The 14,058-nt window shown below is 40.2% G+C and overlaps 1 protein-coding gene across 1 annotated transcript in view; it reads right to left on the bottom strand.

Annotated features, from left to right (window-relative positions):
* ABCB1 (ATP binding cassette subfamily B member 1) overlaps positions 1–14,058 on the bottom strand; it is a 106,280-nt gene that overhangs the window by 15,318 nt on the left and 76,904 nt on the right. Inside the window, exons 21-23 of the mRNA XM_004263504.3 lie at positions 8,357–8,560; positions 2,433–2,533; positions 1,033–1,173 (exon numbers count right to left, since the gene is read on the bottom strand). Of these exons, the coding sequence (XP_004263552.1) occupies positions 1,033–1,173; positions 2,433–2,533; positions 8,357–8,560 (446 nt within the window). The remainder of the gene's footprint in view (positions 1–1,032; positions 1,174–2,432; positions 2,534–8,356; positions 8,561–14,058) is intronic.

The following is a 14,058-nucleotide window of genomic DNA, read 5'->3' as shown; positions in this document are numbered from 1 at the left end:
GCTCTCCCCTATTCCTTACTTGGAAGATGGATTTTCCGAATCTGAAAGTCCAAGAGTCAGCAATTTCCATCAGTTGAATACCTTAACCTCAGAGTAAAGCGATATATCAGATAATTATCTCATCAAAGCACCGATGCCAATGGTGCCTGGTTTTGATCTTTTGGTTATAGTTATAAATAGCACCTGCATATCAATTATCAGAAAGATGTGGAGTGGAAATTTTAAATCTTCTGTTGGAGTCATCCTGAGAAAACTGTCATGCACGCACATGTCAATGTCTAAATAGGATGGAAATATTATACTAACACATATTCCCAGGCTTCGATGATGCAGCTTTAAATGTAAAACTGTATCACCACTAATTACGGTATGGTATCAAAGGGCAGCTCAGCCATCACCAAACCTAGACACTCGGAAAAATTACACGTGTTTTTCACTACCAAACTGCATATTTTAGTATTTTAGAAATATTAGTTAAGTCCAGGTCTCTCTTCTCCTGACTGAGGTACAACTGTCTGCATTCACAGTGATGGGGCAGATACTCCAATCGAGCTTCCTTTGTCATTTCTGCATTTCTCCAGCTCTTACCTTCTAACTGCTTTTCTCTTATGAAAGAAAGCAAATTTATCCTGGAATCTTCCGGGGCTCTCCGAACTCAGTGCTCCACACTCATTCTTTGGCCGCCCTGTTTAGAATCCTTTCAAAGGAACCAGGTACTTGGCCCTGGGTTAGGCTTCTTCCCAAAACACCCAGGCCTTCTGGAAACTCCTCATTGAATCACCACCCCAGCTAGCCATGGATTCAAGAAGGTCAAATGTGTGAGTCAGCATCGGGGAGAAGAGCAGACACAGATTCCCCAAATGAAATGAGATGCTTCCAGGATAATACACGGAGACGCAGAGGCAAAATGCCATCTTCTGAATCACCAAAATCTCTTCATGAAGCTTCACAGTAAGCTCTTCTATCCAGGCATGAAATGTGCGCCTTGGTTTGATTCCTAGAGTTAACTGTAAGGACGACCCCCATACTTACAAGAGAACATCCTGAAAGTCTATGATGCCATGTGCCACCAGGTAGGCGCCAAAACGGAAACAGCCAGCGTAAGAAAAATACATCATTGCCTGGGTGATGGAAAACGTGATTCCAAAGATGTGTGCTTTCCTCAAAGAGTTTCTGAAAAGAAGACATTCTGAAACTTACTTGACTTTCAATTCTCAGTCCTTACAACATAACCTTTCATGGGTTAGCAGTGGGGTATGAAGGTGTAGCAGACAAAAATGGGTTTCGTCTCCAAAACACTAAGGTCGGTCCTCACATCGCCACTTGTGAGAATTTAGGAAAATACCTTGTCTCTGAACCTCAGTGTCTTCATCTTTAATGGAGAAGTAACCACACCTCAAAGCATTACGGTCAAGTTAAAATAAGCCAAAGACAACAAGAAGAGTTTGTTAGGGATTAATAAATTCCTTCCCTTTCCCCCACCCATGGACATATAATATGTACGTACTCTACAGTAAACATTCGTTCAACACACGTTGACCCAAAACCACAAGCTCGAGGGACCATGAAGGGCCAACACAAAGGAACCAGGCATGTTCTTGCCCTTGGGGACCCAGGAGTCAAGTTGGATTGTTATTTATGCAATGGAAGTACCTTATGAATCATGTGTTAAAGGAAGAAAGGAGAAGCACTAAGCCTCTAGGGGAGTTAGAGAAGGCTCTGCAAAGGAGTTAACACGTGGATTCTCTGATCCACATGGAACTGGGCGATGTGGAGGCGCGAGAGGCTGGTGAGTGGGTTGCCTACTCCTGCTTTAATCAGATCAACTTCTGCTTTTATCTGTTTCATATATTGGGATTTCAAGTGAATTTTTTTCATAAAAAAAGACTCTACTCTCATTTTGAAAACTTTGAAAACCCACTGATAAAAGAAGAAAGGAGACTCAGAGAGGATGGCTTGCTTATGTTCACATCACTTTTTAGAGCCCTCACTGTGAGTTCATTAAAGGAAGAACAGAAGGTCTGCACGAGAGAAGGGTAAAGAGAAGAAGGAAGGGTGTACCCAGGAAGACCACCCCCTCAGGCTCCACAGATACCTCAAATTTCATGTTCCACAAAAAACTCATTCCCAGTCGGAACATATAATAGCATCGTCATGCAAATGTAGCTAGCATCAGAGTCATTCTCAACATCCTCTCTCCCTCCCCTCCCCTCAGTTATCTGCTCTTACAGGCTCTGCCTCAGAGATGTCCCTGCCTTAGGTCAGGTCTTGTGATTCCTCTCTTGGATTAATTATAATTGCTTCCCAATTGGTTCCCTTCTAGAAGTCTCTCCACTTGTTCCCTACCTTCTGGCCAAAGCAATCTTCCTGAAAACAAATCTGGTGATTGAAAAACTTCCCATACTCCCCTCCCACTCTTCAGTGGTTATTACCTGTATGGTACCTGCAAACTCAGGGCATACATATATTCAAACTTCTCCTCCCGAGTCAAAGAAACAACAGTTCGGAAGTTTTCTATTGCTTCCGTGGCAATCTGTAACAGAGAATGTCCCGTTACTAAAGGCACCAAGGCCAACAGTGGCAATTAGTTTGAATTCCATATAAGAGATTCATAAAATTAACTTTATTAATAAGTATTATTTACATATTAAATAATATTTATTATGACTCCTGAGCGTCTTTGCTATAGAAAAGGATACCAAGTGACTTATCAAATCGAGATTTAGGTCTGGAAGGAAGATGGGCTAATTCAAACTCCCCTCTACAGAAAGAGAAACTGAAGCTTCAACAGATGAAGGCCCTTACCTAAAGCCACATGGCTTTACAGTAGCAAAATTAACCTAAGAACTCCGTATTTTATCTCCATTGCAGTGCCCTTTCTTCCATGATGGTCACATTTTAAGTTTATAATTATTATATATATAAAAGTTATTATAATGTCATTAAATTATAATATTATTAAAATACCTATAAAACATGTTTATATTTTTCTCTGTATAACGGTCATTTGAGACAACTAAAGAATATTTGGAAAACATTGAAAAGACAGAGAAGGTAATGAAAAGTTACATACTGGTGTATTTTACATAATAGCTTACATGTTGTTATTTTCTAAACTATACCTGTTTAACAAAATTGGGCTCAAGTTCTATGTTTGGCTCCATAGCCTTCTTTTTTACCTTAACAAATAAAGAGACGTTTCAAAGGTCATTAAACATACATTAACAACGGGATGTTTAAAGGGCCACTTACTATCCCAGCCAGCTAAGCAGTCCTTTACTGCTGAACAGAGCTTTCAATTCTTATGAAAAATAATGCTGTGATAAACATCTTCATACACAAACGTTTGTCCATATTGAATTCTTTTCTTTTTTTTTTTTGAATTTTTTTTTGATTATTTTCTTAGGAGAAGTCCTTAAAAGTTAAATTACTAGGTCAAAGGGAATAAACTACTTTTTAAGGAACACAGCACATATTATCAATTGGTTTTCCAGAAAGTTTCTATCTATATTTTAATTGAATTTAACTTCCAACAAGGCTAGGACAAATACATCCTTTACCACCTTTTGGAGTCTGGGTAAAAGAGCTATGGAAAATACAAGAAACATCAGCGTACAAAAGGAGATTTCAGCCTGCATCAGCATGAGACCCTGAAATGCCCTTCTATCTTGTTCTCCTCATCTGTAAAATGAGTAGGATGGACAAGAGGGTCTCTGAAGTCCCTCTTAACTCTAATTCCAAGAGAAATAATTTTTAGAATTGTAAGTCTAAATTATAAATCAGTAAGAGAAATTATCCTTATCGTTTAACACGTTCTTCCTTTCTCTGGCCTCTACACTGGTCGGAACTGATTCTAATACAGACACATTCAATTACATGAGAGTGATTTACAGCACACACACAAAAAATCACAAACCCAAAATCTTACTTATTCTTTACTGAATCCTACACAAATACCTAACTTCAAAGATAATAGTGGATATTTGATATGACATTGTTGGTTTTAAAGACTAATGCAAAAAATATTAGAAGAAAAAAATTAATACCATAATCTTCAAAACAAAAAGATATTTAAAAAATAAAGTTAAAAATATTATACTCTGACCCAGCAGGCCAAGAAGATTGTACTATGTTTACCATAAGCTACTAACAATACAGGAAAATGTCCAGATTCAATTTATGTCAAAATATTTTATAAAATTCTTTACATATTATAAAAATAGTATATACTCTTTTTAGAAAATGCTAAAAGTATAGAAAGCAAAAAGTTAGAGGAAAAAATTGACCTCCAGTCAAACCCCCAAAGACAATCCTTGTTCAGACCCATGGTAGAAATATTTTCAATTATGAGGCTTCAAACAAAGAGGTTTTTTGCATCAGTAAGAAAATTCAACAAACTATAACAATGTCTGCTGAAAAACAGACTTTACTGTAAATTTCAGTGTAATGATTTTAAGAAATATTTTCTGCGCACATTCTTCTAAGGCAGGTCTGTTTTGTTTGTGATTGGTTTGTAAATGTCATTGCTTTTTAGAGTGAACAGCCCAATAAAAGAGTTTATGAGTTACAGACCTTGAAAAGTCAGTAAAACAATATAATCACTAAACAACTGTCTTTATCTTGCCACACGATGAAGCAATTAGGAAAAGGATTAATTAGTACTCTGCATTCTTGCAGCTTCATTTGCTCCAAGACTTTTATTTTTTATTTATTTTTATATATATTTTTTTGGGGGGGGGCTCCAAGACTTTTAAATAGAGATTCAGTAACCACTATCGAGAGAGAGAACTTGTAATTCAAGAACAGGAAATAGCACTGAGTTTTCCTCAGAAAACATCATGTACTAAACAATTTTTTAAGAAAGGAAAAAATACATATATATTTCTAGAAAAAACTCACACTTCTCTTCCTACCCTCAAATAAACTGATTACAGCTTTTATTTCTAAAAAGAAAAAGCATCTATTCTATAAAAATGTTCATTCGTCAATAATAATGTGACAAATCGATGGAACACAGATCACAGGCAAGGTAGAGGTTATCAGCTGGCTCTGACATCACACAATCCTGCTCTCGAATCTTGGGCCTGCTCTGTCCCTCTAAGGGCAAACCAACAGATATTATGGTCCTGGTCCCCATTTTAGTAGGGAAGACAGACCATTAATCAATAAAGAAATAGGAAAGAAATAAAGTGCTGAGAAGTATCAGGAATTAATTCAAGTGCCAGGAAAGACATCTCTGAAGAGTAATAATTCTGAGATATGAAGATCAGAGGGAACCAGCTTGGAGTGTTCTAGGAACTGAAAGAAGGCCCATGAGGCCAGAGCTGGGTGGGTGAGGGAAACATTAGTGCAAGACAGGATCAGAGAAGTCATGGGGCTGAGTCATGCAGAGTTTTATAGCCCAGGATTAAAGGGCTGATTTTATTGCAAGTGTGATCAGAAGCCCCTGGAGGATAAGACTGATGACTAATAAGAACATGCAGTATAAAAAAACAAACAAAACAAAAAAAACAACGCATACTAAACTTTCTTTGGGTTATTTGTATGGAAATATGTTAATATAAATGTTCCAGACATTACATGAAATTTAAAAATCTTATATGTTCTGGTATAATGGTATAAGGCATAATTCTAGTTATTACTTGAAAATGTGTATCTCAGAAATAACTAAATTTCCTTCTCAATTGCATTATTATGAACTTTCATCAAATCTTTAACCGTGGTCATTTTTAAGTCTTTTGTCATATACAGACAGTTCTGGGTGTACTCTGATGCTTTCGCAAAAATGTTCCTATAAAAGGGTTTCATCTTCAAGGAATTCAAGGAAAAGACTCTGACAAGTACAGGTTTCTGGTAACTGACTATACTGCTGACATGAATGAATAAGCATTTTCAGAACTCTACTGGAAAACTGATGAATTCATAAAAGTGCTAACAAAAGATCAAGATGAAAAAAATTAATTACATGGGACTGAGTGAACTGATGAGGATGATTATAATTTTTGTGACTTTCTGTTTGAATAAAAAAAAAAATCCCACAAGGACTCAGAGGCAAAAAATATACAAATCAATTTTCACTGCAAAGTAAAGGAGCTGTTACCGTGGAGGATGACTGCACTGAATGTCAATATTATGACATAGTATGAGAGTGTTTCGTGTTTGGTAATTGCAATCATTGTTGCTTTTGTTGTGGTCATCCATTTACAATGCTTGGTGTCAGTTTATTTATCTCTTGTAAAAATAAAATACAGTGTGTGTGTGTGAAAAAAAAAGCCACTGCAGGAGTTAAAGGTTAGCGTGATTTTGTTTGTGTTTGTAAGAGAGGAGTGTGCCTTCTGTAAGAGGAATATAGAAAGCCGACAGATCAGTTAGGCTGCTGTGTGTGACTTCTCTGAACCTTGGGTTTTATTACCTAACAGGGATAATTCAAAAGGGTTATGGAGAGTGTCAAATGAGGTAATGCATGTAGAGCTCTTAGCAGGATGTCTGGTATACAATAAACAGGCAATAAACGGTAACCTGAGAATGGTGATCGGGTGGGAGTTGATTTTTACTATTTCATGGACCGGCTGGTACAGCAGCCACCACGTTCCCTACCTGCAGTTTCCTCTCTCATGAACCACCAATGGAGCAGGACATTCACCTCACCCCCAACCTTTACCCAGAAAACCTGCCATACTCACATGTATCTATTTCCGTCTGCACCCCTTCCCCTGTCCCCTCTGACAGAACTCCCAGATTCTTAAACCTGACGCACCACTTCGAAGGTGCCAACCTGTGGTTTGCAGTGAATTAACTTCCGATCGGTCATCTTCTTCCTACGAACAACCTAAGACTCTTCTGGGACATTCTGAACATCTCAGTAAACAATGACACTATAAAAGAGTAATGCACTTTCTTTATATACACATTTTTTCCATCTTCTCATCAGAGGAAGAGTCAACACCATAGGGGAGAAACCAACAAAGTACAGGATTAAATGAAGTGACTAGTCACAGGATGGACTCCAGACACCTGGGGGCCGACACCATCCTGCTGAACCTAAGGACCGGGCCTCTGACGGCCCTGAAGGGAAACTTCACGTGAGGTCTTTCCCTCACTGGCAATCACTGAGAAGCACTAAAGCTGGTCCAGAGGAGTTTCCTGAAGGAATCCCAAAGACACAGGGTAAAAAGTCTGAGGAGATGGCAGGGAGGTGGAGGACAAAGTGTGAGTGGTAATAACCAACCTCCAGGACCCCCTCCATCCTCCTATTCGTGAGCTGCCTGGTTCAGAGGCAAAGTACCTCAGACACCTGGGTCACTGGATCTGCCTGGGTCCCTGCCCTGACTCTTGGGAACCACTGATAGACGTATCCCTATCCTAGATGGTAGCCCCAGTTTTGGGGGTGTTCTGACCACTCATTTCTACAATGATACAGATCACATGATATCAGATTATGTCCCGCCATCTGCAGACCTCTTTGTTTCTTAACAGAGGCACAACTTGGGAGCACGACTGTCTGGGTTTGAATCCTGGCTCTGAAACTTAAACTCACGAGCTCTAAGGCATTGGTGGCATTACCTGCCTGTGACAGCCTCACCTGAAAAAGGAGCTATAATAGAACCTATCTCACAGGGTCACCCTGAGAAGTAAAGCCATTGCCATATAAGCATTTGTTCAAAACAACAACTCTGCTCAATACTCTGTAATAACCTAAATGGGAAAAGAACCTGAGAAAGAAAAGATACACGTATATGTATAAATGAATCGCTTTGCGGTACACCTGAAACTGACACAATGTTGTTGTTAATCAACGATACGCCACTGTAAAGTAAAAATTCTTTAAAAAATAAAGGGAGATGCAAAATGCAAATCAACAACAACAACAGACAGACAAGTATACAACACCGCCCCTCAAAAAAAAAGTATTAGGGTAAGGGTAAACAGAAATAACATGAAGGGAGGAGGTGTATGAAAGGGAAAGAATGATAATACTTTAAGCCAGATAGAATAAATACCTTTAAAACTTTCCCATTTTTTTTAATCTCCCCCCCTCATATGTAATTAAATGGGCCTCCTTTCCTCAATAAAGCAATGGATTTCTGCTTGCTCCAGAGAAAGAGGGAGGGAGGAGTGTGAAGATAATCGCCTGAAACTAGAAAAGCCTGACAAAATTAGTTGTCAGTCTGTGGGTCTAAGAATTTGTTTTGCTACTTTTCTTCAGTTTTCAACCACTGAACAAGCGTCAAATAAGACCGCTCTGAGGAATGGTTATAGGAACATTCCTGAAGCTCAGGAAGTACTCGTAACAGAACGACACTGATTAGAATATTTTACTCTACTTAGGTCAGCAATTATACTCCGTCTGACTCACCTTCCCGGCATCTTCTAGTTCTTTCTTATCTTTCAGTGCTTGTCCAGACAGCATTTTCATTTCAATAACTCCTGCTACTGCAATGATGGGTACAATTGCTAACAGTAAAAGTGTTAACTGCCAGCCATAGATTAAGGATATAACAATGCCTGTCCCAAGATTTGCTATATTCTGGGTAATTACAGCAAGCCTGGAACCTATAGCCTGCAAAACAAACAAACAAAACACTGTCAGAGAGACACTTTCATATTATCTTTAAAATCCATGCTTATATATTTTTTGAAGGATTATGGTAATTCCGCTTCGTGAAAATCTCATCTCCTCGGTTATGAAATAAAAAGTAAAGGTTTACTTGTAAGTCTATTTGGTTTCTAAAATGCGGATCTCCACAACTCCAGAATAAATACTAAAAGTAGATCAATCATTCAGAGTTCAATTACATATTTCTCTCTCACCTGATTTTTTAATACCAAGAAAATTTTCATTAAACGATGACACCGTGATCCCTAATGCAAACTCTGCAAATTAGCAGGATAAAACAGTCTGACAGTTATATTCAACTGGGACTGTTGGAAATTTCCAGTGTTAGATAGATACATAACTACCCATAACTTAAGCCTAGTATTTGTCATCGAGGGTATACAAACACTGGGTTGGCTAAAACGTTCGTTCAGCTTTAAGTAAAAATAAAAAACATTTTTCATTTTCACGAAGAACTTTATTGAACAATGTATTCACTAACTGAATGAACTTTTTGGCCAACCCAACATCTCTTGGCCTATTTCAGATGCTTATACTGTTTAGAAAAAATACACAGAGCTGGGCTTCCCTGGTGGCGCAGTGGTTGAGAGTCCGCCTACCAATGCAGGGGACACGGGTTCGTGCCCCGGTCCGGGAAGATCCCACATGCCGCGGAGCGGCTGGGCCCGTGAGCCACGACCGCTGAGCCTGCGTGTCCGGAGCCTGTGCTACACAACGGGAGAGGCCACAACGGTGACAGGCCCGCATACCACAAAAAAAAAAACAAAAAAAACACACAGAGCTGAAAGTTATGGAATTTAAATTTAGAATATTAAGCAGGCATCAGAACCTTCAGCTTATATGCCAGAGGGGGCCTGAAGCATGATTTTCAGGAGGATGCAGTTATTTCCAACTCAAAAGCCAGAAGTCAAAACAGAAAGTCAATTCACTCCACTACTCTATACTTCTCTCCTTTACCCTGGAAACACCCCATGCCCTCAAGCCTTTCCGAATTCCCGCCCTGGCCCCTGGATCTGCTTTTTTGGAAATGGCCCATGTTTTTTCCACTCCCCAAATGTCCTCTGCCTGAGGGGGGCCAGTCTCAGGGAAAGATTATGATGCAGTACAGTCTAGAATGGTCACTGCCACCTCTGTGACTTTGGACAAATTCTTTCCAACCCCAAAATGAGCAGGTACATTGATTAATAACTAAAGCTTCTGTCAGCTCTGAATTTTTAGGACAGAACTCTCTACAAGCCCCGTGTCTCAATATCGACCCTCTGAAATCATTCAACACCTATGTTGATATAAACACCAAACCAGTAATTACGGGAAAATGCTGTTAAAGTAAACTACCAGTAACTCTACACATTAAATTCTATACCAGGGAACTGCACCAGGGCTGAAAGAAACAGCATAAATAACAGAGCGTTTATTTTTATTTGATGCAGTCACTGAGCTTATGATAAAGGGATGTTTAGACAAACTTGGTGTCAAAGAGTAGAGTGGTCTTCAAAGCCAGCTCTCTGTATCTGCACATTTTCAATCTCAGAGTCAAAGATTCCAACCTGGAGTAAGTCTGTGGCACAGGGATCATCGAGACTGTTCCTGTGCTCAGTATGTACAAGTCCTACTCAGAATTCAATTCCCACAGCACCTGACTGAGAGAAGCATTCAGAACATCCCCCAAGCTCACGGCAGACGAATTACCCCAACACCTAAGGTTTCACAGATATAAATGTTCACCTGTGGATGGTAGCCAAGGCCACAGAAATAAGTAAAATGTATCATAGATGACAAATTCTTCTTTAGTGTACATGAAAGATGATCTAAAAGACCTAGAACCTTAAGCTGGAGGGAAAGTAAGCCCCTTGGCTCAATGTGATTTAATGCTTCCAGGGACATTGCACTGGTTACCAATCTTTAAAGACTGACACTCACTGTCCCATCATCTATTCCTCACACAGAGAAGGTGTCTCTAGGACGCTCCACAGGAGAGCATGGATTATTAGTAGTAGCCAAGTCATTTTCATTTTGAAAGTAAGAATGAGAGTAGGTAATACTCCAAAACCAGAGTCCAAGAGTGAAGCAAGGTAAGACAAGACGCTTTAATACCTGAAACCCACTAAGACTCTCCTCACAGTGGCTTTATCCCACTGTGCTATCACATACTTGTAACACTTGCTCTCCCACTCATTTTTCTCCCCATCTTTCCCTGTTTTCCCCTCTCTGGCTATTTATTTCCTCCTCAAAGCACCATCGTATGGCTTGAAGTCCAATTTTAATATATGTGTGCTTACTGGAGGAAAAAAAAGCCTATTTCCTGAAACTCCTTTTGAAATTAAGAACATTTAACTTCATCTTTCCCTCAAATACCTTCTCCCAGGGGGGGAAAAAAATTTTTTTTTAATACATAGCTGCTTTTGACTTCTATATGGCTCTCATTTGCTTTTTTCTCAGAATTCTAATCCTTACAGGAAAATTAAATTTAAAAGCCCACAATTTCATAAGCAAAATATTTGAATATATTTTCTTCTGATTTACGGTTAGCAGAATTAAGCTACTTGCTCAAAAATACATCAGAGAAAATGTTTCATTGATGGTGAAATATGAAAAAAATTTAACCTAGATAAGCATCATCACTAACTATATACACAAAGACTTGAGTTCACCCTGTTTTATGTGGCAATGATCTTTGACAGGACTGCTTGGCTTAGATATTTATATACATAAAAATTACACTACTTCCTACTACGATATAGATACACACACACGTGTGTATGTATATATATGTGTGGATATATATGTATAAATGTATATACATAAACACATGTATCCACTATCATAAACAGGTCAGCTGGTCCCATAAAGGGGATTCACCTGTCCTCTCTCAGCCAATTTGTGGTAACAGCTATATTGGGCTTTCCTGGTTCCAATGATGCTCCCCAATCTGATTGCCTCCTCTTTCCTGGTCTCTTTTTTAGCCACTTTTACATTCTGGAGAACAGTTCTGACTCAGAGTGGCTGGCTCATACAAGGTGTGCAGGTGTCATCCGTGCTACTGGGGCCATGAAAGTGGGAGTTGGAGGAAACAAGAGAGAAGCAGACACCTGACCCAGATAGGCAATTAAGCAGAATGGAGTTCCTGGATGTGGCCGAGGGCCTCACGAACAACACCGCAGAGGAGAAGGACTGAGCACTAATTCTACAACCAAAGGAAAGACATGACTTAGAGGAATTATGAAGGCCTGACTGCCAGTGCACAGTGTCCAGACAGCATCTGCTCAGGGTTTGGCTGCAAGGGGCTGAATTAGTGTGTTTCCTCCAAGACGTGTCCCCCTGTGCTAAATGGGATGTGGGACGTGTGTGTCGGTGAAAGCACGTGAGTGCACACGACAAGGTCTATGTGAAAGGGATACTAAAGTTATGGCAGCAAAGTTTAGCTAGGGAATTCATGACTGAGGAAATTTCAGGACACAATTTGTCCCCGGTGATCACCATCCCCAGGAAAGGCTCTCCCAGGGAGCTAGCCGAATGGATTAACCCCAAGCTTGTTGATTCTTACGCTAATTTAAATAAAAAATAAAATAGAGTAATACTTTATGTCCTCCTCCACCTACCAACCCATTTCTCTGCCCCATTTACCAGAAAATCCTGTAATGATTTGTCCAACTGTGTCCTAATCCTCTATCCATCTTTCTCGTAAACCCAATCCCATCAGGCTTTTGCTCCCATCGCACCCCTGAAACAGTCCTTGTTCGAACCATAAGCACCTCTGGGTGGCTACAGCATTGTACAATGTTTGCTCGTCTTACAAGCTTATCAGCAGTATTTGAGATCCTAGACTGCTCCCTCCTTAAAATGCTCTCTTCATGTTGTTCTTGGACACTGCCCTTCTCCCTCACTGGCCACTTATGCTTGCTCTTCTTTGCTGTGTCATCTCATAGCCCTGAGCTCAGGGCCCAGACCTTGCCATCTTCTCTAGCCTCCCACGCTTCCTTGGCTATCTCCTCCTGCCTCATGGCTTTAAAAGCCACCCATGTGCTGAAAAATCTCCAAATGTGTTTCTCCAGACCAGACTTCCTTGCTAACCTCCAGACTTGCAAATCCGTCTGCTGTCTGGACATCTCCGCTTGGATGTCTACTGTGGGCATCTCAAACTCAACACGTCCCAGACACAACTCTTTCAACAGGCTTCCCGGTTTCATTAAAAAGCAACTCCATTTCTTCAGTTGTGCAGGTCCAAAATTTTGGAGTCATCTTTAAATCCCTTTTCTCTAATATCTCATACCACATTCAGCCGGCCAACAAATTCCGTTGGCTGTGCCTTCAAACTATACCCAGAATCTGATTTCTTGTTATCACTTTCACTATGACTCTCCTAGTCTAAAACACTATCTTCCCTTCCCCTGGATGATTGCAATAGACTCCCTGCCTCTCCCTGACCCCTTCAGCCTATTCACACAGCAGCCTTTAAAAATTTCAGATCATGGGGCTTCCCTGGTGGCGCAGTGGTTGAGAGTCCGCCTGCCGATGCAGGGGACACGGCTTCGTGCCCCGGTCTGGGAAGATCCCACATGCCGCGGAGCGGCTGGGCCCGTGAGCCACAGCCGCTGTGCCTGTGTGTCCGGAGCCTGTGCTCCACAACGGGAGAGGCCACAACAGTGAGAGGCCCGCGTACCGCAAAAAAAAAAAAAACAAAAAACTTTCAGATCATGTCCCTCCTATATTCAAAACCCTACAATGGTTTCTCATATAATTTCAGATATGATGCTGATCTCAACTCTTATATGATTTTCCCTTTCACTCATTTTATTCCAGCCACACTGTCCTCCTTGCTGTTTGGGGAACAGTTGTAGAAATAAATGCTCCAACCTCAGGGCCTTTGCACTTGTTGATCCTTCTGTTCAGAATGTGCCACCCTAGACATCTATAGCGCCGGCATCTTTCCCTCCTTCATGCTTCTTGAATATGTTGCCGCATCATCGAGATTGCGGCCTTCCTTCCCTGACAACCAGCAAGCCCCTACCACCATATCCTGCTGCCATTTTCTTCCACAGCTCTTATGACAATCTGACATCCCATAAGGGGTCAGGAAGGCCATGGCTGTTGTCTCTTTTAGGAAGTTCCCAGTTATTTCAGGCAGTGTACGTTCTGTTCTGTTAGATTCTGCACAGCTTGAGCTAAACCTCAATTTCTGTTGATTTGTTTGCTTTAAGTATTATATAAGTACTTATATAAGTATTAAGTATTTATATTGAGATTTTATAACTGTATCTGCTTCCACATTCATAACCTAATTTATTTTTACAGAAGCCCCATATATTAGTTATAAGAAATGTAATCATAGTACTCTTACAGAAAGATTAAAAGCTAAAGATTGCTAAGGTTCAAGGGAGGGAAAGACATGGCAGAGATCACATGCTTTCTTCCCCCCAAATTCCACATCATCCTGTAGATTT

This window comes from Orcinus orca, chromosome 9 (assembly GCF_937001465.1).
Source record: "Orcinus orca chromosome 9, mOrcOrc1.1, whole genome shotgun sequence".
Classification (NCBI taxonomy): Eukaryota; Metazoa; Chordata; class Mammalia; order Artiodactyla; family Delphinidae; genus Orcinus; species Orcinus orca.
The sequence above is the reverse complement of the archived record's forward strand: the minus strand, read 5'-3'. Positions and strand labels throughout refer to the sequence as shown.